Genomic DNA, 24,476 nt, shown 5'->3' with positions numbered 1-24,476 from the left:
CAGTTTTAGAACATCTCAAAAGTTCAACCGTAAAAGTTCAGTTTTCCCGGTCTTCAGTTCTGGGAAGAACTCATACAGATGGAGGAAGGACAACATTTCATCAGTTCATTCTCTTGATTTAACCAAATTAACCGTTCACAAGCTGCAAACAATATTATTCTATTTATGAGTCACAGTTTTGAATTGATTGGTAACAGAGCATCTTTTACTCCTAAAAATTTCACAGCTATTCTCGATGCACATTTATTTTAATGTTTTACTTTGGAAATCCCACTTCCTGTTGTGGCCATCAATTGATCTTAAAACAAACACATTAGTTTTTCTGAAAAGTGCTAATTAAAAGCATTTTAAACATGTAAAATGTCGATTTAAATATTATAATACGGAAACATGACTGAAGTTTGTGAAAAACTGCGACTGCAGCTTTGCTGTAATGTTAGTAATAAAATAAACAAACTGCAACTTTTAAAGTTTTATTTTCACACAGAACTAAAATATATTTTTGAACCAGACAGGAACAGAAGAAAAACCCAAAACTACTCCACACTTTTTAAATTTTAACATATTTTCTATATAAAAAAACAAAAACACATTTAAATGTTGCTGGTCAGGAACAGCTTCTATAAAAATAAATCCAGATTAAATTTCTCATAGTATCGAAGGTTATTTGAAACAAACATGTCAGATTTCTTATTCATTAACATCATCTCAGGTAATAAAGCACAAACATTTTCACCTTTAACCTCTCCAGACAGTTTTTGGTTGTTTTTTCTCTTTAACAGCATTTTGTAACAGAAGTTTCCATCGGGTTCCTCAGAGCTGCAGAAAATGAAGGTTTCTCCTTTAAAACCAGCTGTTAACTAAAAGAAAAGCTGCAAATGGAGATTTGTTGGGTTTTATATGCACCAATGCTCACATTATCAATATGAAAACAAAATAAACATTTAGTCTCCCAATTTACAAAATGATTTCATTTCATATCCAGTAAAATAAATTCATAAAAATATATTATTATTTTCTATGCATAGAGCTTTAATGGCCTTTGAGCAGAAAGCTGCTCCTCAGGTTGGTTTAAAAGTCCTTAATGAGGTTCTGGATCTTCCAGCTCTGGCCGGTGCATTCCTGGATCACCAGAACCTTGTTCACTATCTCCAGGCAGCGCTTCGTCTGACGGTTCTTCAGCTGTTTTCCCTGGAACACAATTTAAAAAAGGTCAAAAACAAGAAAACTTAAGAGTTTGCTTTTGAACGGGGCAGTAAGTGTGAACTGGTTCTGCGGTCGGACCTGGCTGAAGTCCCAGTAGATCCCCATTCCTTTCTGCATGGCCTCTTTGCAGTTGAACAGACCCGGCTCGGTTTTCTTCTCCCCTCTGTCGGTCAGACAGCGGTTGTCGTTGTACTTGTGGGACTTGATGCCGCCGATGTACATCTCACCAGTTTCACGGTAATAAGCCATCTGGAAAAACGACAGGAGAAACGGAGAGGACCAGATCAGTCCTGCTGTTTTTCCTCCAGTTAAATGTTTCAGATCATCAAACTAATTTTATTAGACAAGAAAATGACGTGGTTTTAAAAAAATGAAATTATTAAAGTGTAACTAACCCCACTGTGAAACCATAAACCGATTTTCTTTTTTACGACGCTGCTAATTAAATGCGACTGAAGGAAAACGTTTAAAGGCGTTATGCTCCTTGGTCGGGTTTGGATCGGTCTACGGGTCAAAGTCATTCTTACCAGAACCACGGCCGACCCAAAGGAACATAAGAACTCGCCTCACATTTAGCAGAAGCATCTTGAAGATCCTCAAGACTTTGATAGCATTTAACAAAAACCTGATGTTTGTTTTTCTGGTGTTAAAGTTTATTTGTTGATCTGAAAGATTTAAATGCAACACAAAGAGAAACTGAATACTTTTCCACAGCGCTGTTTGTGACCGGCACCGACCGCTTCTCTCACCTGCGGTCCGTAGTAATGGCAGTTGAAGGAAATGGGCGTGTCGCCGGGGACCGGACCTTGGTCGATGCACAACTCAGAGTCCAGGTTCTTCAGCTGCCAACAGAGGAAGAGGAGGGTGAGGAAGACGCACGGCTCCGTCCAGCCGGAGGAGCGCAGCGGCTGCTTACCGCGCCGTAAGCCAGCAGGTTGTCCCAGGGGTCCAGTTTGGGGTAAACGTTGTCCAGGTACCATTTGAACGGTTTGCAGTTCAGTCGTTCTCTCAGTTTCTTCCTCTCGGAAACGTCTCCGATGTCGATGCCGTGATTCTGCACAGAAAACAAAACGGATCCGTCTGCATGAAATCTTCACTCACTGCAATCTGACCCGTTTTAAAATAAAAAATAAAACCTGCAATCAGCACATCAGGGCTGCGACTATCGATTACTAATTAATTATTCTAATGATTAATCGGATAAAAAAATTGCCACGTTCTGCTTTTTTTTTTTTTTTTTGCTCATGAAGAGTTTAGGTGGGATTTAATGAGGAAAAAATAATGCTAAATTCCTTGCAAATATTTCTAAACTGGCAACACAAAACCTGATTTTGATTGGGGGAAAAAAAAAATAGAAATATGATCTAATCTCTGAGCAGAACACGCCGCTCACCGTGGCAGTTTCTCCTCAGATACTTTAATACGACGCAGTTTTTTAACAGTTTCTCCTCAGATACTTTAATACGACGCAGTTTTTTAACCTGAATTAAAAGGTGAAGCTGATCCAGGCAGACTGCAGGTAGTGACGGCCTGTCAGTCACTGCTTGCAGCTCCTCATAAAACGTTTCTGCGTAATGATTCAGAGACAAGCAGACGTTTGTTTTACGCTCCAGCGTTGCTTCCTGTCTGCGGCTCTCGCACCTCGAAGGGAATATTCCAGGCCAGGTTGATGTTGTGTTTGTATTCGTCCATCCAGATCTCGGCGACCCTCAGGGCGTTCCTCTTCATGGCGGGTGACAGGTCCGGCAGGTAGGGCTTGTGAGATCCATTAAGATTCCTTTAAACAGGCTACTCTTATGCTCAAACCAGCCGTTCAAATAACCACTACTATAACACTATACTCTTATTTTAATCTATTTAAGTAAAGATTTTACAAATTAAATATTTCTAATGCAAGCAGTTTTAAATATGGTGCAATTATTTTTCTTTCAATATTTTTTTTATGCCAATAATTCATTTGTTATATTAGAGCAGAAAACCTGAACAAATAAAGTATGAAAGGGAGCTTTTAAATTAATCACAGTGTGGTGGTTTGATAGGTCTCCTAGATTTCTCCTGGCCTCCTGCTTATTGTGGAACAAATCATCAGAATTTTCTCTGACTGACATGAAAGCTGCAGAAAACTACATCACTACTTTAACCATGAGTTGAGCTGAAAACGTGATGTCACACATTTTACATCACAGGTAAATCAGGAAGAAAAGGGAACATTTAACTCTGCATTAATTAAAGAAAACAGCAACAATAAGCTGCAAATTGCCTCGTCAAATATCGTGACAACTCTTTGGGAGTTTTCCTCTGCAGGTTGTAAAAGAAAACTCAACCCATCAATGCAAACACATAAGATAAGAAACGACTGTCTGTGTTTGAGTTGGTGCTGATGTGTAAACGTCCAGCTGAGATGAACGACGATGTTAAGATAACAAGACTGAAGGTAAACGTGAACTGCTGCAGAAACTTCTCAGGAATTCAGTTCATCAACAATACGTTGGTATTTAGTTTAAAACAAACTAAATACCAAACCTTAAAGTCGTGCAGCTGTTCATATGAGTCTCCGGCTACAACAAACAGCTAATCAAGCTAATGGAAATATAAATACGTCACAGTCCCCAAGTAGTTTATTTCATCTTAAAAAAAGGATCATTTGGCTCAAAGCGTCCAATATCCTCCTTGAATATTGAAACTAAAATTCCTCTTTGGAGAAGCATTTGTCCATCATCTCAAACAGATTTGAGTAAAAATGGTTATTAATTCTTTAATTTTAGAAGATTTTTAAAGGGGCGGTATCGTGGATTTTCCAGGGACTTGATGCTGGAATGGAAACTTTTTCCCGTGTCTGATCAGTGAAAATGTCTGTTGAGTTTACAGATTTGATGTTTGGTTTGAGGGACGGGACGCGGCGCTTCGACAGTAGAACAGAAAGCAAACATCTGCTGATCATTATTAATATTACTGGATGTAAACAGCAGGAAGCGCTGCAGCCTGGTAACGCCTTGAGTCAAACTTTTTAGATTTACTCACACGAATTCCCAGCTCGACGTTTTCTCCACCATAAACTTTCATTCCTTCGTCGAGGACTCCGATTTCTCCCAGAAACTTCCTGTCGGCCACCAGGATCCCCATGACCGACGGACTCCTGCAGCGAGAAGACAGCAGAACCGCAGATCCATTAAGATTCCTTTAAACAGGCTGGACTTCTTGCTCAAGTCCAGCCGTTTCACTGAAATCAGGCTCTTTATGCCACTAATTAAAGGGGCTGCATGTGTTTTCCAGGCACACGACGCCATTTTATAGCACAATCAAGTCTCTGCATTACCTTCAGTAACATAAAAAAAAAAAAAAAATCCACTTTTCCACTGGTAGATTACTTTAGTTTTGGGGAAAATATCTCGTTATAAATTAATCTTCCAATGAAACTAGAACCTTTTTATAAAATCAATATTAAGGAATTATTTGCTCCTATATCTTTCTAAAAAGATTTTTAAGTTAACCGTCTTATTCCAGGTATATTATTGTAGTTACACTAGAAAAAGCACCAAAAATACTAAATACTAGTAAGATTTGTGTTTTTGCAGTGCAGCTGAACCAAGTTAGATATTTTATATCAACAGCAGGAAGAGATTGACCCATTATCTGTGTAACAGCTATAAAAATAAGATAGAAATCGTTTCCCATGTGTAATAAGTTTGTATTGTTCTTGGGGGCCCCTGGTGGTCTGGAGGCACTAAGCAGCCGTTTCTTTGAGGTCGATTAAAAACATTAAATCAGGGTTGGGAATTAGTGCTTTGATGTGAACATTTACTCTGATGTCTGTGATCATAAACAGACTCAGTCGGCCGTTAAGAGGCCGGTCGTCTCTGATGTTTGGGAGTTTGGATCCTGCTGGAAGCTCAGAGCAGAGCTGAAGGATGAACTCACTTTCCGGGTCGGGAGCTGTCGTCGTGCTTGTAGTAGTCGGGAGCGAAGCCCTCATACATGCACCACAGCGCCCAGTCGAACGCGTGCGCCGCAGGGAGGTACTGGACGACCCTCAGGTCGTCGAAGTTCACCCTGTCAAAGACGGGCGAAACCACCGTGGTCCGGTTGGCTTTGATCTGCGTCAGCAGCGGTTCGGCCCTGAGAGGCGGACAGAAAAAGAAATAAAAAACATTTCTCCAGCAGATTCTTCATAGTTCTGCTTTTAGAGATCTTGCTGCAGCAGAGAGATCTTGCTGCAGCAGAGAGACCTTGCTGCAGCAGGCAGACCTTGCTGCGGCAGGCAGGCTTTGCCGCAGCCAACCTGATGTGTCTGAATGTGTCAATATTTACATAAATGATGTTTGAAAAGCAGAGGGAGCGTCGGATGAGAAAAACGTTCCAGCTCAATAAAAGAATAGTTTTTTTTGAGTTGGTTATAACAGCATGTCTGTTTGCTCTTTGTCAGTAAAACAGAGGTGGAAACGGTGCGCCGGAGCTGCGCCTGCATTACCAGCAGCAGAACAGCTGCTGAACAGATCAGAGGAGCTGAACCGGTCAGGATCTGATCAACAGGATCAGAACAAACAGGGTGTGTTTACTTTACCCCACAGATGCTGAATGAAACTGAGCTCTGGACTCTTTTCAGCACAAAATCCTCTCACCAGGTTCATGCAGAAGATTTCACCTCAACATTATTGTTAGAGAAAACCCATTAAGATTCCTTTAAACAGGTTGGGACAGATCAGAGCCAGGGAGTCCAAACCGTTTCCAGTTTGACCCCAACCAGTACCTGCAGGCCGGAACATTTCCATTTTTTAATTTCCAACATTTCTATTGAAATTGTTTGACCTGCTTCATGCTAAAATAAACTCAGCATAAAATATTTTACACAAAATAATCACATTTTTTGTAGGAAAGGGATGTGTAAATCTTTCTAGATGTAATATTTCAGAAGAATATAATTATTTAACAAAAAAGGGAGTTACTTCACTTATTTACTCTGGCCTCGATTGAAAACATTTGAAAAAGATTCAATCTATTCAAAAACACAAGGCAAGTCATTCTTTTTTTAACACTTGCTGCAGAGTTTTAATAATGAAATTGTGACGTATTTGTGAGAAGATTTTAATTTGTGGCTCAGAACCTCTGCATCAACGTCCTGCTCCGGTGGGACCGGTCCGTGTCATGCAGGGACCATAAATGGCCCCCGGGCCACTCTTTGGACACCCTGGGATACAAAGCGTTCTTGTTACATGTTTTAATATGAAATCTTTGAGATAATCAGATGTGACCTCCTCAGTTCCTGTTTTCACCTTTCTGTTACTTTTATGCAAATAAGTTGCAGCTGGCCACGCCCCCTCTGCTAAACATTTCATTCACATAAAAATGGCTGCAAACAGTCGCAGTTTTACAACCGCACACTCAGACCTGCAATTTATTTTTATTGTTTACTTAAAGATTATAGTCCTAATATTAGAATAATAAATACAGATGTTAAAATTTAATGAGAAAAATCCTGCTGCTAATAATACTTTGATGCTGATGTGGTTAAAAATGAAGAATTTATTTATCCGTATGCTCAACATTCATTTCATTTTATTTGGATATTTTACATGCAATAGCTCCATTACAATAACTTCTGATATCTCCTTTATTAAGGAAATGTTAAAACTTCTTTCTCATATGATTATACCAAAATTATAAAGTCTAAAATACCTGTGGGGCAAAAATAATAACAGTTTTAAGAGCTAGAAATAAGAACTAAAAACTGTTTTTATCTTGCTCAACAATAAGAGTTTCAATGTTTTATCGTAGTCCGTGTTTTTAAGGAAAACGATGTTCAGGCTAAACCTGAAAATGATTTTTGCCTCATTAACAGGAAGGAAACCAATTTGCATATTTTTTGGGGACTTATTTGGAAAAAATATGTTCAAAAGTTGAGTATATTCTCATCAGTATTTGTGTCTCTCTCATTGGAAATACTTCTTGTATTTGTTCAAGCTTAATAAAAATTAAATGCAGATTTTGGTTCATTGCAGTTTGATTTAAAGTAAAAGTCACTAGAAGCTGGTTATTAAAAGATGAACAGCTTCTGTTTTACCCAACCTTTTAGTCTCATAAAATCAGATGATGATGTCATGTCTTTCTAGGCTTCTGATTGGTTAATTCAGAAGACCAGCTGCAGAAAGTGGTTTCGTGTTGGGGTTCTGCTTCCTACCACAGCTCATGGACTTCGATGTGGGCGTCCAAGATGGCCACCACGTCGGCGGTGGCCGCCCTCCAGCCGGACACTCTGGCGTGCGCCAGGCCTTTCTGCTCCGTGTGCCTCACCCTGGCGATCCGCAGGCCCGGGTTCTCCTCCTCCAGCGACTTAACGTACGCATCAAGGTCGCCTTTCAGGTTTTCTGGAATGACAGCAGAGTGTTGTTGAGGAATCAGGGTGGACAGAAAAGAGCTTTGAAAACGGAGGAACTGGAATGCAAACCAGATTCAAAACAAGTGACACAAATGAGGTTTTGATGTGAACAAACAACAAGACATGAATCAACCACTGGTTTGTTAAATGCTTTTCACAACATTATAGTCGGGACAAACATGCAAACCCAGAGGTTCCTCTTCACATATCCGTTTTTAACCGTCATGCAACAAGCATTCAAATCTCATTTCAACATGAATCTGCATTTCATAGACCTCAGTAGAAAGGAATTATTTTAGTTTTTAGAGCAATACAACTGTGAAACAGCAAATCTTTTAAAACTAGATCAATAATAACTCCTGGATCTGTTAGTTTTATGATATAGAAAACCACCATCTGGAAAAAAACCATCTGACAAACAGCCAATAATTTATTACTGAAAAGCTAATTTGGAAAAATGCAGATGATAAGAAAAGAAAAGAGACACGAGAGCCATAAGAGGGGAGGAGCAGCACCAACCCATCCAAACCAACACCCAACCTGGAACCAACCTGGAACCCAACCTGGAACCCAACCTGGAACCAAACCCAACCTGGAACCAAACCTGGAACCAACCTGGAACCCAACCTGGAACCAACCTGGAACCAACCTGGAACCCAACCTGGAACCAAACCTGGAACCAAACCCAACCTGGAACCAAACCTGGAACCAAACCCAACCTGGAACCCAACCTGGAACCAAACCCAACCTGGAACCCAACCTGGAACCAAACCTGGAACCCAACCTGGAACCAAACCCAACCTGGAACCCAACCTGGAACCAAACCCAACCTGGAACCAAACCTGGAACCAAACCTGGAACCAAACCCAACCTGGAACCCAACCTGGAACCCAACCTGGAACCCAACCTGGAACCCAACCTGGAACCCAACCTGGAACCCAACCTGGAACCCAACCTGGAACCAACACCCAACCTGGAACCCAACCTGGAACCCAACCTGGAACCCAACCTGGAACCAAACCTGGAACCAAACCCAACCTGGAACCAAACCTGGGACCCAACCTGGAACCAAACCTGGAACCAAACCTGGAACCAAACCCATCCTGGAACCCATCCTGGAACCCAACCCGATACCCAACCCGATACCCATCCTGGAACCCATCCTGGAACCCATCCTGGAACCCAACCCACCCACCATTGGAGCTGTTGTCGTCCACCATGATGATCTCCTTCAGCAGGTGTTTGGGCGTGCGGTCGATGATGCTGCGTAGCGCCCTCTTCAGGATGGACAAGGCCTCGTCCAGGTAGATCAGCACCACTCCCACCGTCGGCAGGTCCTTCTCATAGGTCCTCTTCAAACACCTGTTCAGGTGGAGAGTCGTGTTTAACAAACTGTTTTATTAAAGTTTGTTTTGATTAACTTGTAAAGTGAAATGTGAGCAAACTCGGTTAAGGGTTAAAGGTCAAATAACTGCTTTAACCGTGATAAGGTGGAAAGAACAGAATATTAGGGCCAGAGAAGAAAGTTATGATATTTCCCCAAAATATGATGCAAAATTACCAGAAGAAAGTCGTAAACTTAAAGGAAAAAATTCAATTTTTCAAAAGAAGATTTGAAAGCTATAAAGATTTGATGTTTCTTGAAATCATTTCAAAATCCAGCTGCTGATAATTTTATGTTGATGTGTTAAAAAAAATAATTTCCTTCTTTCTGAAACCGATACCAAACTTCACATTCCTTATTTTATTTATTAGAAATGAAATTTTTATGAAACTTTCTCATGTTTCTAGCGAAGTTTCATAAAACCTTTTACTGCGTTCATTTAATTAGTTTAAATAATTGAGCTGGATTAAATTATCATTTGTATTGTTACTGCGTTTGGACCTTTTGTTTATGAATACATATCTCTCTTATGAATGAGAGAAATGGAAATATAAAATTACTACTTCATTTTGCCATTATTACAGTTTGTTCTCATTATTTTTGCATTGTTTTCAGAAAATGACTATTCTTGTATTTCAACTGTTACACGACTTTATTCTGGGATTATTTTCACTGTATTCTTGTATTATTCTGATTTTACTCTCAAAATGAAAAACCCCATCAGGGCTGGTTGTCCAATATGACTAGATGAGGTCAGTTTTACCCTTTTTCTCTGGTGTCGGGCAGCGGTCGGTCCAGAGGAAGGCGATCGCTCAGGAAAACGTTGTATCCGTACTTCTTAAACAGAGCCTGGGCTTCTTTTTGCTCGTTCTCGGACAGATTCTCCCCCCAGTCCTTGAACAGGGGCGATCCAGGGAACACTTTGTTGGACTTTTTCTGCGGGGCGGGAGCGTCTTTGTGCTGCTGCTCCTTCTGACCCGGCCCGATCTGCATGGCCTGCTGCAGGACGTCTGCAACCTTCCTCTGAGTGTCTCGGTTCTCCTCCAGGATCTTCTGCATCACATCCTGTCTGCGCTCAAATCCTCTCAGGAACTTGGCTAGAAAAACAGTAGAAAAGGTAAAAATGCACATTTACCTCATCTCATCTGTCTAAATTAAAGTTGGAAAGAAATTCCTGTAACATAAAGGGCAAAAAATAAGAATGCAAAATAAAACAGAAGAAATTTCTATTTCGAATTCTTCCTCTTTTGTTTTATATAAAATCTAATTTAAATTGATAAAAAAACAAATGAGGCCAAACAGGAAATGATTTCCAGCCTTCAACAACAATAGATTCTTTTACAATGGCGTTTTATTCTCCCTCAAAGTTTTACTGAAAATTTTAATCCATTTATAACTCAACCTGATCTTCTTCAAGAACTGACAGAAGATCATTAAGTCAATCTATAAAATTTTACAGCACTTTACAACAGTACTGAAGCAAAGTGCTTTCCATTACTGCAGTTAAAAAAAAACAGACAAGAATAAAAAAAACCCATTCATACTAAGAGCTGCTCTAAACAAATACATGTTTAGATTTTTGAAACAAAAATCAACCATTAACTTGTTAACAGTCTGCAAATCAAAAGGTAATGAATTCCACAGCTTGGGGTCGTCCAGACTGGGCTTAAAAATTTAAGATTAAAACTTTTAAACATACAGGGAGCCAGTGAAGTGGTGAGGATCCAGGTTTATATCAATATAAAGGTAATTACAGCTGATTGAAGATGTGGAGACTTTTCAAGGTCCTTTTTGACTTTACTTGAGGTTCAGCCAAAGATTGGAGCTGAAAAAATTCGGGTCGTACAGAAACGAACCTTTCTCCCAAATTCATCACCACAAACTGCAAGGAGCCAAAGTAATAAAAGTAGGGAATATTTTATCCCCAAACAAAATACTTTGTTTTAATTCACTCAGGTGGAACAAATATTGTGAAAGCCGCTGCCAGATGTCCGTGCGGAGTGCAATGCATGTATATTATGGATACAAGTTCCTGATTAATGAGTTAAAGTTGATTGATCTTATCAAAGTGCTACTGCAGCATTTTAATAAGCGGTAATTTTCTTTTGTATCAAGCAGGACAACAGTTTTTCCTATAACGGGTATTTTTCTTATGTTGAATTAAAAAAAGAAAACCACATCCGTATAATTATTTTTTTAATTGTCAGCTGTAGCTCATACTGACCGAATGAACAGAAAATTGGAGTTTCTCATTTTGTTAAACTTGGACTAATTTATAAAATATAACAAAAAGGGACCCTCGTAGGTTAGGGCTGGTGTCCCACACCGGAGATAGGGATGGGTGCTCCGCCATCTTTGTTTCTCCTACAACTGGCTCCGCTTCAGGATGACCAGCGGCGCCTCCTGCTGGATGGCGGGTAAACTACAGCGCTGAAAAAACACTAAGAAGCGGACCTTCTCAGTTAATGCTTGGGGCTCATTTTAATCTAACAGACCTTTAAATGACAATTAACTGTAAGTCGATTAACAATGGACAATTAAACCTGTAGGTCATTTGCATAGAAATTAAACAGTAGGTTGATTTTGTCCCACTGGGAGGAGGCCAGGGAAGACCAGGGACACGCTGGAGGGACGAGGTCTCTCTTCTGGCCTGGGAACGCCTTGGGATTCCTGGAGGAGCTGGAAGAAGTGGCTGGGGAGGGAAGACTGGGCCTCCCTTCTGAAGCTGCTACCCCCGCAACCCGACCCGGATAAGAGGAAGAAGATGGATGGATGGATGGATGGATGGATGGATGGATGGATGGAGTTTCGCTGTGGCTGAACTCGGTAGCAATCTCTCTATTGCTAAAGAAAACGTTTCAGGGCAGAGTGTGTTTGAATTACAGATAATATCTGAATATACAGATTATGTATCCAACTATGCTGTTTTTTTTTTTAATTAAATATAGAACTTTTTTCCACCAGTTAAAAAATACATAAATGAAGTCAGTAACCCTTCCCGAGTGGTTTATTTTTTTCTTAAGTAGGTTTTTATATTTTATTTGTGTCATAAATTCTCAGAAAAAGGGCTATAAAGTTTATCACTGTTAAGTTGCAGACAAGGAAAGAGTCAGCTGAGTTGTAAAAGAGAGACAGATTGAGGATGAGGATGAGGAGGAAGGTTGACATCCCATCTTTCTTTAGGATGACATTAACCTCTTAAGGGCATCTGAAAACAGATCAATAATTTAATTCACTTTATCATGTAATTGGTTCATGTCTATAGAAATGTTGCTTTTGGTTCCACAATATTTGATTGATTTTTCCAAGCTGCATATGTAAAAGAGAGAAAAGTGTGAATTTTACCCAAAATAACAATAATAATAGTATGCATTTATAATGAGATTTGTAATGCATATAGAGCCACCTAGTGGTGTGAAGAGTAACTGCAGGTGCTCTCCCGGCTTCCCCACCAAAACTCTGAGGAACCAACAGCGAGTCAAGCAGCTCTTCACTACATTGGGTTTTTTCACATAGGGTCATATTTTTCTAGTTCAACAATTAACTAAATACTGTAAGAACATCAAACATACACGAATATAATTTGTAAAGTTTTCTCCTGGTTGGACTGAAAAAAGGAGCCTCTGAGTGGGAGCTGCTCCAGCTGGTGTTGGTGGCTGACCACCCAGTCACCACACTAACTGAGGTTTTATTTCCCAGCTGTGGGGCTACGTGCATGCAGTCAAAGGTCACATTGTGAAGAGTGATTTATTCTGTGTCGTCCTGGTGAAGAAGGTGACAAATAACTAAGCAGGAAGGTTATACGGGTGTCGAGACGAGTGAGTTAGGTTACACTGGTTATACTGGTTACACTTATTTAGTAAACTTTTGTTTTCCCATTAAATACGTAGAAAGTAGTTTTTATTGGAGGAGGAAATATATACATATTTTTTCCCTGTAAATTGTGGTTCTACTTTTGACCAAAGTCCCTAATAGAATTTCATCGCCAGCCTAGTTTATCCGGAGGTAAAGTAACATAATCATTGACTTTTCTAAGAACAGACTCAGCACTGGTCGAAATATAAAACTGGACTGAAATCAATCTAAAACTAGGTCGTTTTCTAAAAACCATTTTAACGTAGTAAAACCAACTTTTTCTACAAACATTTGACAAAAAAGAAACAAATTAGATAAAACAAAAAACCAGGAAGGCATGCTACCTTGATGCTTCGGGCTAAATAGGAACATTTTAAAAATAATACAAAGTTTTTTTAAATAAAAGCATATGTAACCGGTGGACTTCTGCTTTGTGTGCGTTATGTGGTGATCGGACAAACCACCAAACTTTGACTCAGGGTTTGGAGGCTCTCCGTTTATTTAACCCGTCAATATTAGCTTTAGCATTAGCATTAGCATTAGCATGTGCTCCAGTTCTACAACCCGATCTATAGTGTTAGCATGAATCAGATGTTATAAAGGCGTAATAGCAACTGAAATGAAAATATCCAATCACCGATCAATAATACAGAAGGAAAAATAAACATTTGAACAATATAAATGAAAGGATTACAACGGATTATAAAACTTGCCCCCTCCCAGTGGAACCAGTAACAAAAGGGAAGAGGAAATTAATAACTTAACATTTATAATGGTCCTGGAGGACCAGGAGCAAAAGAAGAAGAAAGAAGGACCAAACTCCTCACAGAGGAACAAGGGCAGACCAATATTAAAGGACAAATAAATTAAAGAAAACATTTTGTGAAAATATACAACTATTAATATAGACCCAGTTAACATGGTGTGAGTGCTCGCTTACTTTTATGACTTCTATGTTTTTGACCTTGAACATTGTTTATAACAGAGGTAAAACCATAAAGGAAGGTCCATAAATAAAAAAACATTTTTATTTTGCTGATTTCATTTTACAAGATCAAGGTTTATAAAGTATTACTTTGTGGTAGGAAAGAAGCAAAAATATACCAAAGCAAGAATCTATTAATGATTTTAGTCTTTGGCTTTTCTTTGCAATATATTTTACTAAGCTGTTCTTAAAGTATATAAAATAAAGTTTCTAAAAATAAACTTCAAGTACAGGGTCTCATTTTTATACTTCACAACACAAAACATTAAATTTGCTGTTTTTGATTTAGTTTCTTGTTCAAATATAACTTGAAATAAAATAAAATTACAAATAACTTTGCAGCGAGATATAGGAGCTCATTTAAGTAAATTATTTGTATTAAGATGGTTACTTCTCAGTACTTCTGATTTATCCAACTTATCATTTTTGTTTAGGAAAAAGTTGTTTTTTTAGAACAGTCATATTTTACACTGATTTCAGTCCAGTTTTAGAAATTAGACAAAAATACCCAAGCTGTGCTTTCAAGTATTTTTTACTGAGACGGGTTGTTTAAAAACACGGGAAGTCCAATCATCAGTTGGGATTGAATGTTGTGCGCAGAGGAGAAACCCGGCGGTGGAGAGAAACTCACTGAGGTTGTTGAGGCTTCGCTCCAGGTCGGAGAAGCTCCTGACGGCCCGGTCCGGGTCCAGCTGCCTCCCGGTCCTCTCCCCGGCCTCATCCCTGTCCCGCACGAACATCCCCAGGCAAAGCAGGAGCCCCAGGCACCCCGTGATCAGCACCACCCGCTTGAAGGACACCGCTCTCATGATGGAACCGAACCGAACCGAACCGAGACTGGAAGCAGTCAGCCTACAGCACCGATTAAAGCCTCCGGGCTTCCGACAGGTTCGGCAGGTACCCGCTGCTGCTTTGGACTGGCAGTAATGCGCCGCCGAGCTCAGGTGTGTGTAATAAAGTGACGTCAGCTGAAAAAGGGCGTGGCCGAGACGTTCTAATTCTAAACGTCTGGAGCCTGTTGGTCAACTTCACACAAACATAACGCAGAACATTGTGCAGTTCTAACAATCAGGATGACGCAGAAAGCAACAGGGTTCGTCTCATAAGTATTCATACCCCTGAACATTCAGGCAGGTCACTCAGGTTTATGTTCTTTTAACTCAGAAAAATTAAAACTATTTGTTCAATTTACTTAATACAGTTAGTAAGTGTCAACAAAACTTAGATATGTTGAGTATAAATAAATATAAAAGTATTTCATTATGCTGACTTTGCTGTTTTTATAAATGGAGCTTAACTGTATTTAATAAAACAAAAATATTGTGCAGCTTCAACCAAACTGACTTAGAGAGACAATCTGAGTTTTGCTTTGCTTCTCTCATTTGAATGAATTTAGCATCAGTAGTTTTAGTTTGACTTATGAAACAAAGATTTCCACACTGTGTAGTTAAGTAAACTAACTAACTAAATGTTTATGGATCAAACATTTATTTCCATTTGATAACATTTCACAAATAAACAAAGAGCCAAAGTATTGCAGCGTAACGCCTCGTTGTAAAACAAGCAAGCAACATGAAAAATATCTTACCCACAATCCATCACTGACTCCACGTGACAAACAGCTAAACAGCAAATCAACATTTTCCATCTTCTTCATTGGTCTTCACAATATTAATGTTCAATAAAGAGTAAATGTTTTTAGGTGAGTCTAAATGTGTGTGTGGTTGTGTGTCTGTCTGTCTGTCTGTGTGTTGCCCTGCGACAGACTGGCCACCTGTCCAGGTGACCCTGCCTCTCACCTTGAGAGGCAGCAGCTCCTCCTGACCCACCAGGGTCAAGGGTCAAGGGTGGAAAGATGGATGGATGGATGGAGTTTATTCACTCTCACATTCATTCCGCAGTTTGCTGCTTAAGACAAAAGGATTTGTTCAGGTCATGATCAGCATCTGACCACAGGAAGAGCAAACAGCAACAAATATTTACAAGTTATTTTTTCTGACATGTGAGGGTTTGTTTGGCACCATTTCAGAAAAAACTGAATGTGACTCAAAGAATACAATTTGTGTCTTACTGATGAATTTGAAGAGGAAGAATTGGAACAGCTGTTTTGAATTTGGAAAAGACTGAAAAAAATCTGCAGTTACAAAACTCCTCTGGATTTTTCTCTACAACTTTAATTTCACAGTTACAACCACAAATATAAAACTATAGCACCAGAGACACCATCCATCCATCCATCCATCCATCCATCCATCCATCCATCCATCCATCCATCCATCCATCCATCCATCCATCCAGAGGACACACCGTCCCCCGGGACATTCTGGTGTCCCCGGTAGAAATCCTGATCAGATGTCCAACTCGCCTCTTAATTTCGGTTCTGGCTACAGGTGAAGGTAAACGATGCAGTAAATCTAGAGCAGGTGACGTCCTGAACCGTCTGTCCGTTTCCTGCTGCATCATAAACGTTTTTTATGAAGGAGCCCCAGCGGTGGCTGAGTGGCGCTAGGCGGTGGCGACGAGGTTCTGGATGGTCCAGTTCTGGCTGCTGCAGCGCTGGATGACCAGCTGGTAGTCCAGGTATCCTCCCGGAGCGACCTCCAGACAGCGCCGCGTAGCTTTGTTCCTTATTTCTCGACCCTGTGAAGGTTTGATCGAACAATAATCAATCAATCAAGTTTATTAGTACAGCACATTGCAGCAACAAGACATCATACAGTCAACAATGATGAAATCCAGTAAAAGACTTTATATTTTGTCAAGTGTCATTGATAAAATCATCAATACACATTAAATGTGTTGGTCTGTTTCAGGGTTTAGTCTGGATCTAAAGGAACTCAGCAGCTGCGTTTCCATTAACCAAAGAATTGAGCAAATTGAAAATAAATTTACTCCATGGAAACACGGCAACTTTGAAAAATCTCATGATTTTTTATTAAAAGTTTTTGTGAAGGAATAAAGTGTTTTTTTTAAATAGATTGCGATCAACAACCGGATGATACCACTGGCAGAAACGACAAAGACAAGGTCAGGAAGTGGAGGAGGATGATGTTTTGTTTTTGTCTTTGTGGAATGTGCAGCCGGTTCCACCAGATCTCTCACTGCATCAGTTCATAAAACGTTGTGAGTCTTTCCAACGTAATGAATCCAACACTCTTCTGTAAAATGGCCGACTACAAATTCCCCAAAACATTTCATACGTATCCGGTCCCAGGTAGGCGGGGCTTGTTGCTCCAACGCCTGAACAAAACGCCAGCGTCTCCTCTGATTGGCTGATAGACAATGAGCGCTGGCGCCACAGATGAATTATGAATATTGCTCATGTGTTTAAATCTCTTTATTTTTAAAAGCTTATTGTGTGAACAAGCCGGATATTATTATTATTCAAATGGGATTTTAATTTCATATCCTGTTTAATGGAAACACTGCAACTGCAAAATTGTTGTTGTTGTTTTTACATTAGTAAAATATTGAAACAGTTTTGTGCACATTTGTAATGGAAACACAGTTACTGCTGCAGCAATCAATACAACTGAGGACAACTGCATAGATGAGTTTCTCTAGATGTTGCTGGGACATTCAGATGATAGAAGGCCAACTTGGTAACTGTCTCTATGTGGCTCTGAAGGCTCAGGCTAAAAACCTCATCATGAGACGATTTCAGATCACAGACAGAAAGCTCTGCCATCGTTCCCATCGTTCCCATGGTTCCCATTGTTCCCATTGTTCCCAGCTCACCTGCCTGAAGTCCCAGTTCATGTGTAACTGGTTCAGCCTTGCTGTGTTGCATTCATGCAGAGTGGGAATGCTTCCAGAGCCCGGATCCACCAGGCAGCGGTTCCGGCTGTACTTATGGGATCTCAGGCCGCCGATGATGATTTCACCCTCTGTGTTGTAGAAACATTTCTGCAGGGACAGAAACACGCTCACCTTTTGGACTTGGTATTCATTCAGAATGAGGTGGTGTTAATGACTTTCTGTGATACCTGCTGTTCCTCAAAGTGGCACTGGTATAAGACCGGGATGCTCCCAGGAACGTCTCCCTGGTCCACACACTGCTGCTTTACAAGGCTGTTCTGCAGCTGAGCAGAGATCCGGGTCACCGAACCGTCCAAACATCCTGAATTCATTCATCTACAGCGAAGGTCTTAAAATGTCTTAAAATCCTTACAAGAAATTTTTAAGTGGTCTTAAAAGCAATAATTTAATTACTATTTTTAAAGTTCATGTCTTAAATTTGGTCGTGGCAGAATTAGCTAGTCTCCTATATGTAGCTTTTTTTGTCTCTGGAAATTTTTTGTAAAGAAAAAGTTTAAGTCGGACGCTGACGTCTGCATTAGAATCTGTGGCTCGAGATGGTTGAGACTCTAGTTTCTCCTAGAGTCTCAACCGTCTCTAAGAGAAACTACAGTTTCTCATTCCTCCTAGAGACTAGGAGAAGCCTCTAGGAGACTAGGAGAAGTCTCTAGGAGACTAGGAGAAGTCTCTAGGAGACTAGGAGAAGCCTCTAGGAGACTAGGAGAAGTCTCTGGGAGACTAGGAGAAGTCTCTAGGAGACTAGGAGAAGCCTCTAGGAGACTAGGAGAAGCCTCTAGGAGACTAGGAGAAGTCTCTAGGAGACTAGGAGAAGCCTCTAGGAGACTAGGAGAAGTCTCTGGGAGACTAGGAGAAGTCTCTAGGAGACTAGGAGAAGTCTCTAGGAGACTAGGAGAAGCCTCTAGGAGACTAGGAGAAGTCTGACGTCTAAAAATCCCATGAGGTGTCGCTGTTTTACTGTTATGACTTCTCTCAGTTAAAACCGAAGATATTGTGGTTTTAATAAGATTTAATAATGAGATTCATAAATTAATGACATTTAAATCTCATCATAATGAGAATGTTTTCTCATTTTAACAAGATACTGCTCCCACATTTATTTCCAAGTTCTGCCAGTTAAATGCTTCAATTCAACAGGATCCCTCAAACAATCCTTACATTTATAGCTTTTTTCAGTCTTATCTTTAATTCAAGGTGGGATTGAAAACTTAAATTCAGTTTATTTCTATTCACAAAAAATATTGTCTTGAGGCACTCAAGACTAAAATGTCTTAAGAAGACTTAAGACTCAAGTCTTAAATCTTCTTAAGACTTAAGTCTTAAAAGGTTTTTAAACGTTTTTAAAAACCGCAAAAATGTTTTAAGGTTCTTAAGACTTTAAAAAGTCTTCTTAAGTCTTTTTATGACCTTTTAAAGAAGGTATTAAAAAGTCTTAAATTGGACTTGTATAATACTACAGGTACCCAGTTCATGTATGTTTAAAAGCATTTTAATGTGAAGTAACTGAACTCCTGAAACGGTTCTCACCACACCGTAGCCCAGGATGTCATCCCATCGCTCCAGACTCGGGTAAACGTTCTCCAGGTACCAACTGAAAGGTTTACATTTCAGCTTCTCTCTCAGTTTTTTCCTCTTGGAAACGTCACCGATGTCGATACTGTGGTCCTGATTACAATAAACATAAAATAGCTGCATATTAAAGTTTTACACTTGGTAAACTTCATGTTAGAAGATGAAACTAAATCAGGTGAATAATTATTTTAATCATTAGAGTGAAGCTAATGTTCCTGCATTTTGCATTTTGTGTATGTGTACTTGTCAATGAATACGGTAGAAAAGTATTTTTCTTTTTTTGGTAAGTTGTGGGTTTCTAAAGAAGTATTTTTCTTTTTGTTTTCTTGTCTGTAAAACTGTTAATGTAGCAGAATGAAGTGAATTTGACCTTTTCTGACCTTCAGAGGGACGTTCCAGGCAATAAAAACGTTTTTCTTGTATTCGTCCAACCAAATGTCTGCGAGCCTCAGCGCGTTCCTCCTCATGGACGGGTTCAGGTCCGGTGCGTACGGTTTGTGTGCTCTCTCGATGTGAGCGACCCTGGAGCAAGGCACGACCTCCACGCTCCCTCCACACAGCCACGCCTGGGCAGTCAACACAGGGGTCAGAGTTCAGCTCTGGTCCAGTCAGCCATTGTTTTTTTGCTGCCAACACTCACGCGGATCCCCAGCTCCACGTTTTCCCCTCCATAAACTGTCATGCCTCCATCAAGTCCTCCAATTTCTCCGAGAAAACCTCGGTCTGCTGCAAAGATTCCCATAACAGACGGACTCCTGCACGAAAGATCAGAGTCTGAGAAAAACCGGCCTGCTGCAAAATATAAACAACACAAGAACAGGCTGAAAGTAAAGCAGATCTGTGTTGATCTGAAGAGTTTACTAAAGAAAGTGGAATAAAATCAGTTTTCATTTGGCTGTTAAGTGAGAACAGTTGAACCTGCTGAGAGGAGAAATGAATCCAGAGAACCTTACAATCATTCCTGGGCCAATCTGACAAACCGCTAATAGCGTAGCTTCTTTTCCATTTAGCATTTTAGCATTTTTACTAACTGTGAATATGTTCAGCGCACCTAGCTTCTTCTAAAGTACTTCTATTGATTTTTATTTGCCTGTTTTGTAAATGTATAATTGAATAAAGTTTAATATCTGTTAGTAAGTTTTGGTTATCTACTGTGAATAATTCTTCAAGTACTCGACTTTATTTTGATGCTCTTATTTTCCACTTCGTTACGCAGCAGTTCTGTTTCCTCTCCGCACGTTCTCCATAATGAAGTGCAGGAAATTAAGTTTGTTTTGTACCCAGAATGCATTGCTGTAGTTCCACAATAAATATTTTAAGATCTGCTGATGTCCTGGCTGAAGCCATGCTGTGGTCAGTTAGCCAAATTAGCAACAGAGTTAGCAAATATTAATAACGACAAAACTGAAACCATGAGTGAAAGATCTGCTCTAAAGAATCTCTTCCTGGAGGAAACAAACCTGACCCTGTTGAGGGCGATGTTTAATGTTACGGCTGGAACATCAGAAACATTTATTTTGATGAATTAATTATAAATATTTTAGCATGTTAAGCATTTTTATGCAACTAATTGCTTATTTTTCTACATACAAACATAAAATGTATCAAAATGGTTGAATTTAGTATGTCAGCGTTTTAGCATTAGCTTCTGCTACGTTCTGTTCCGTGTGTGTGTAGTACTTTAGCAATAGAGGAGCTAACGATTATGGTTAGTGCTTTAGCGTTAGCACAGCTAACTTTAGTTCACTGCTCAGAACCAATAAAAACATCAAAGTCAAAGTTTTGATGATCCGGTTGGTTCAGATTCTGATAAACGCCTTTAGTAGCACTTTGCTACATTTGGCTAATTTCTGTCTGAAGTTCTTTGTGTTTTATTTGTGTTTTCTGACATTTTGGACATGATTTGAAAATGTTACATTTTTAAAAATTAGTAAAAAAGATCAAAAAGCTCTTTGATATTTAATCTTCACTGATATAGTTTACTTCTCTCTGGTAAAAAGAAGGTATGATCATGTCTCAACATAACTGAGAGTCTACTCTAATCTAATAATTGCTGGTTTTGTTTTTCCAACCTACTTCTGAGGCTGTGATTCATCCACATCGCTCCAGTTTGGTTTGAAGAACTCGTACATACACCACAGGGCCCAGTCAAAGCCCTGAGCAAACGACATGTGTCTTTCCACATGCAGATCATCAAAGTGGAGTTTTTCAAACACAGGAGACGCAACAACGGTTCTGTCAGCTTTGATCTGGGCCAGCAGAGGTTCTGCCCTGCAGAGGAAATAACAAAGTAAACGTTTTAAACAGCTCAGCAGGAGAAGATGTTGGACTTTTGCATTTTCTACGTACCATCCTCTTGTGGCTTCAATGTGAGCATCTAAAATGGCCACCACGTCTCCAGCGGCATGCTCCCAGCCAGTGATCCGGGCCTGGGACAAACCCATCGGACTTGTGTGCCAGACTCTTTTAATGAGGCCAGGCCTTTCTTTGTGAATCTCATCTATGTAATCTTCCACCGGTTTCCCAAGATCGTCTAAAAACACATTCCCGAGTCAGAAGAACAGGAAGCAGTACTGTTTGCTTTTCTTTGACATGTCAGCATTTTGTTTGTCTGTTAATCCCTAAAGCCTCTGATCTAAAACATCTTTACATTTTGAAAGAGATCTTAATCTCAGAAATCCAGTTTGGTTCTGGTGACTGTTGAAGTTCAGGAAGATTGTAGCTGCAGAAGTAATAACCTAAATGTTGGAGATATTTATTCTTTATTTCTTTATCCATTATTTATCCATTGTTTATTCTTAAATTTATACTTTTTGTATTATTTGCAGAGTTTATATTCAGGTTAATAACTGTTGATTTTATTTATTTTTTTGTTTTCTTATTTTTCTTATTTATCTTTTCTAGGTAAGACAGGAAGTAATGTGGGTCGGTCCAGTTTAGGGGCCTGGTAAAGGACCAGCAGGCATTTGGGTTTGGGGCCGATGAGTTTTAACAGAGCAAGAGACCATAATAAACCATAACCATAACAAAACACAAAACAATGTTCTTTGGGAATTAATTATGCCAAAGCAAGTCTGTGGATTTACTGGCCCATTATTTGTCAAAGATCCCAAATACAGAATTTTCTCAAATTTCCAGTTTGAGTTTATATAGAAAATCATTTTTGGCTATACTAAACAGAGTTTTCAAGTGGATGAAATGCAAAAGCAGATAAAATGTTTTTGTTTTCCCAGATATCCGGCGACGTGTGAACTAGGCCTGAGAATCCTGAGGTGGAAGCATCATGCTGTGGGGTGATTTTCTGCAGCAGAACCACCATGAGTTTTACCCTCTATCAGTGGAAAACATGAGACTATTTAAAAAGAACTAAATCTGGAGCAGAACTGAGCCCTGCAACATGACATGACCCAAAATGTTCCACTAGATCCACAGAGAACTGGCTGGGAAAAACCCAGGGCCTAGTCAAAGCCCAGATCTCATTGAGATGCTGTTCCTCAAACGTTTCAAGAAATACAAGCTTAATCATTTGTCTGTGAACTTGACTTTACAAAGTCTGAAGGTGGATGTGGGCTCACTGTAGGTGCTGTGGTCGTCCACCAGGATGATTTCCCTCAGCAGGCGTTCAGGCGTGTTGGTGATGACGCTTCGCACCGCCCTCTTGATCACAGAGAGCGCCTCGTTAACGTAGATCAGCACCACGCTGACGCTGGGCAGGACTCTGGGGTATTTCTTCTTCAGACATCTGCGTGTTTGGTTGGAGAAGATCCGTGACTCCAGCAGGAAATGTGTCATCGTTTGTTGTTTTCAGCGACTCTTACCTGGGATCCCTCATGTCAGGAAGTTCCCTGTCGAGGGCGATCTGGTTGCTGAGGAAGGCGTTGTAGCCGTAAATCTTAAAAAGAGCTTCGGCCTCCTTCTGCTCCTCCTCTGTCAGGCCGTCGCCCCACTTCACAAACAGCTCAGAGTTTGGGTACAGCTTCGGCGGCGCCTTTTTGGGTTCGTTTTGGTTTTCATTTGGAGAAAGTTCTTCTGGTGAGCTTTTCTTCTCAGGTTTCTCTAGTAGATTTGCTTTTTGGGGGAAATTTAAAACAATAATTTACTCTCAGACAGCAGAAGGTATGCACCGTTTTCCTTTAGAGGGAAAACCAGCCAGTAACCGCAATGTTTTCTAAGCATAAACAAAGTGGGAGCAAATACAAAGAAAGGAGCTTTGTGGATTTACTATTTAAAGCTGCAGATGTGACTTTAATGAAATATATGTTTGTATATATTTGTTAAAACAGGCACCATGTTGTGACAGTTTGTTATGAGACAAATAATCTGTGAAAATATCGATGTCCTCCTCCCTGATCTGCTACTGCTGTCTGAAGAAATGAACCAAAAACAACCAATCAGAGCCAGGAGGCGGGTCTTAGTGCTGTTAATTAAGCTCATGTACTGGCTGCTAAATGTGCTACTGACAGAGAATCAACTCCCCTTTACAAAAGCCATTTACCTGCTGTCATTGGTGGCTATGCTAACTAGCCTTAACCTTTGCGACAGCAGGAGAGTGATTGACAACACTAAGACCCGCCTCCTGGCTCTGATTGGTTGTTTTTAGTTAGAAGGCCGAGAAACACAGATTATCTGTCAAACACCAAACTGCCATTACATGGTGACAGTTTTCATAAATATGTAAAATAAAAATCTCTTTATTAAAGTTCCTCACTGCAGCTTTAACTGACTGACTGAACTCTGTTAAATAATTACAATCTTTTCTCACCCAGCTTGTTTAGGCTCTCTTGAATCCTGTCCAGTTTTCGGCTCATGGCTTCCTGGTTTGTGACGCGTTTCTGAAGCGGTTTTTCTTCTCTCCACCTCCCAGTCATGAAGATAATTAGATACACCAAGAATAAAAAAGCTCCAATCACTCCTACTCTAAAATAAACCTTCATAGCTGCTCCAGATGAAGAATCAAGTCAGTGTGTTTCTGTTCTGGCCGCCATGCAGGAACTCCTCAGCCGCACAGCTCCAGTTCAGACCATAAAACGCGTCTTATCTTAAAGATAATATTAACTTGCAGATGGACTTTCTGTGAGTTGTTTACATTCTGTCAACCAAACCAGTAAATAGGAACATTAGTAACTGGAAACGCCTGGACTGAGATTTAAAGTTCTCAAAATGTGACTCATGATTATTTTATGTTTTTTTTTTATGTATTTACATGATTCCATGTTTCTCGATTAGTTCTGCTTTTCCAGGATATTTAAAAAGCCGAGACACATTAACACAAGACAGGACAAACT

At 39.9% G+C, this 24,476-nt stretch overlaps 2 protein-coding genes across 3 annotated transcripts; both read right to left on the bottom strand.

The window, feature by feature from the left end:
• Window positions 1–459: 459 nt before the first annotated feature.
• LOC122835547 (probable polypeptide N-acetylgalactosaminyltransferase 8) lies at window positions 460–14,739 on the bottom strand. Its single transcript, XM_044124696.1, has 11 exons — window positions 14,435–14,739; window positions 9,727–10,060; window positions 8,775–8,941; window positions 7,382–7,568; window positions 5,125–5,322; window positions 4,160–4,342; window positions 2,848–2,983; window positions 2,123–2,260; window positions 1,956–2,048; window positions 1,285–1,455; window positions 460–1,191 (listed from the first exon to the last, which is right to left on the bottom strand). Exons 1-11 carry the CDS (start codon window positions 14,610–14,612, stop codon window positions 1,072–1,074), a joined length of 1,905 nt encoding a protein of 634 aa, XP_043980631.1. The 5' UTR covers window positions 14,613–14,739; the 3' UTR covers window positions 460–1,071.
• Window positions 14,740–15,334: 595 nt separating this feature from the next.
• On the bottom strand, window positions 15,335–24,471 carry LOC122835129 (probable polypeptide N-acetylgalactosaminyltransferase 8). 2 transcript variants are annotated; one of them, XM_044123896.1, is made up of 13 exons: window positions 24,395–24,471; window positions 24,120–24,280; window positions 23,954–24,048; window positions 23,010–23,259; window positions 22,767–22,933; window positions 21,541–21,724; window positions 21,268–21,462; window positions 19,832–19,946; window positions 19,572–19,757; window positions 19,147–19,284; window positions 17,790–17,885; window positions 17,542–17,709; window positions 15,335–16,443 (listed from the first exon to the last, which is right to left on the bottom strand). In XM_044123896.1, the coding sequence occupies exons 3-13, from the start codon at window positions 23,997–23,999 to the stop codon at window positions 16,309–16,311; spliced, it is 1,680 nt and encodes a 559-aa protein (XP_043979831.1). In that variant the 5' UTR covers window positions 24,000–24,048; window positions 24,120–24,280; window positions 24,395–24,471; the 3' UTR covers window positions 15,335–16,308. The 2 variants fall into 2 exon arrangements, with proteins under 2 accessions (XP_043979831.1, XP_043979830.1); XM_044123895.1 differs by having other exon boundaries at window positions 23,954–24,428.
• Window positions 24,472–24,476: the final 5 nt, after the last annotated feature.

Source organism: Gambusia affinis, linkage group LG08 (assembly GCF_019740435.1).
Source record: "Gambusia affinis linkage group LG08, SWU_Gaff_1.0, whole genome shotgun sequence".
Taxonomy (NCBI): Eukaryota; Metazoa; Chordata; class Actinopteri; order Cyprinodontiformes; family Poeciliidae; genus Gambusia; species Gambusia affinis.
The sequence above is the reverse complement of the archived record's forward strand: the minus strand, read 5'-3'. Positions and strand labels throughout refer to the sequence as shown.

Bases quoted from the DNA above. Each gene is read 5' to 3' on its own strand.
- LOC122835547 (XM_044124696.1), bottom strand. From the start codon at position 14,612: ATGAGAGCGGTGTCCTTCAAGCGGGTGGTGCTGATCACGGGGTGCCTG. The intron at 2,049-2,122 runs GTAAGCAGCCGC...CTCTGTTGGCAG, and splicing joins ACCTGCTGGCTTACGGCGCG to CTGAAGAACCTGGACTCTGA. The intron at 1,192-1,284 runs GTCCGACCGCAG...ATTGTGTTCCAG, and splicing joins TCTACTGGGACTTCAGCCAG to GGAAAACAGCTGAAGAACCG.
- LOC122835129 (XM_044123895.1), bottom strand. From the start codon at position 24,125: ATGAAGGTTTATTTTAGAGTAGGAGTGATTGGAGCTTTTTTATTCTTG. The intron at 21,463-21,540 runs GTACGTAGAAAA...TTTCCTCTGCAG, and splicing joins ATTGAAGCCACAAGAGGATG to GGCAGAACCTCTGCTGGCCC. The intron at 17,886-19,146 runs GTGAGAACCGTT...ATCTCTGCTCAG, and splicing joins ACATCCTGGGCTACGGTGTG to CTGCAGAACAGCCTTGTAAA.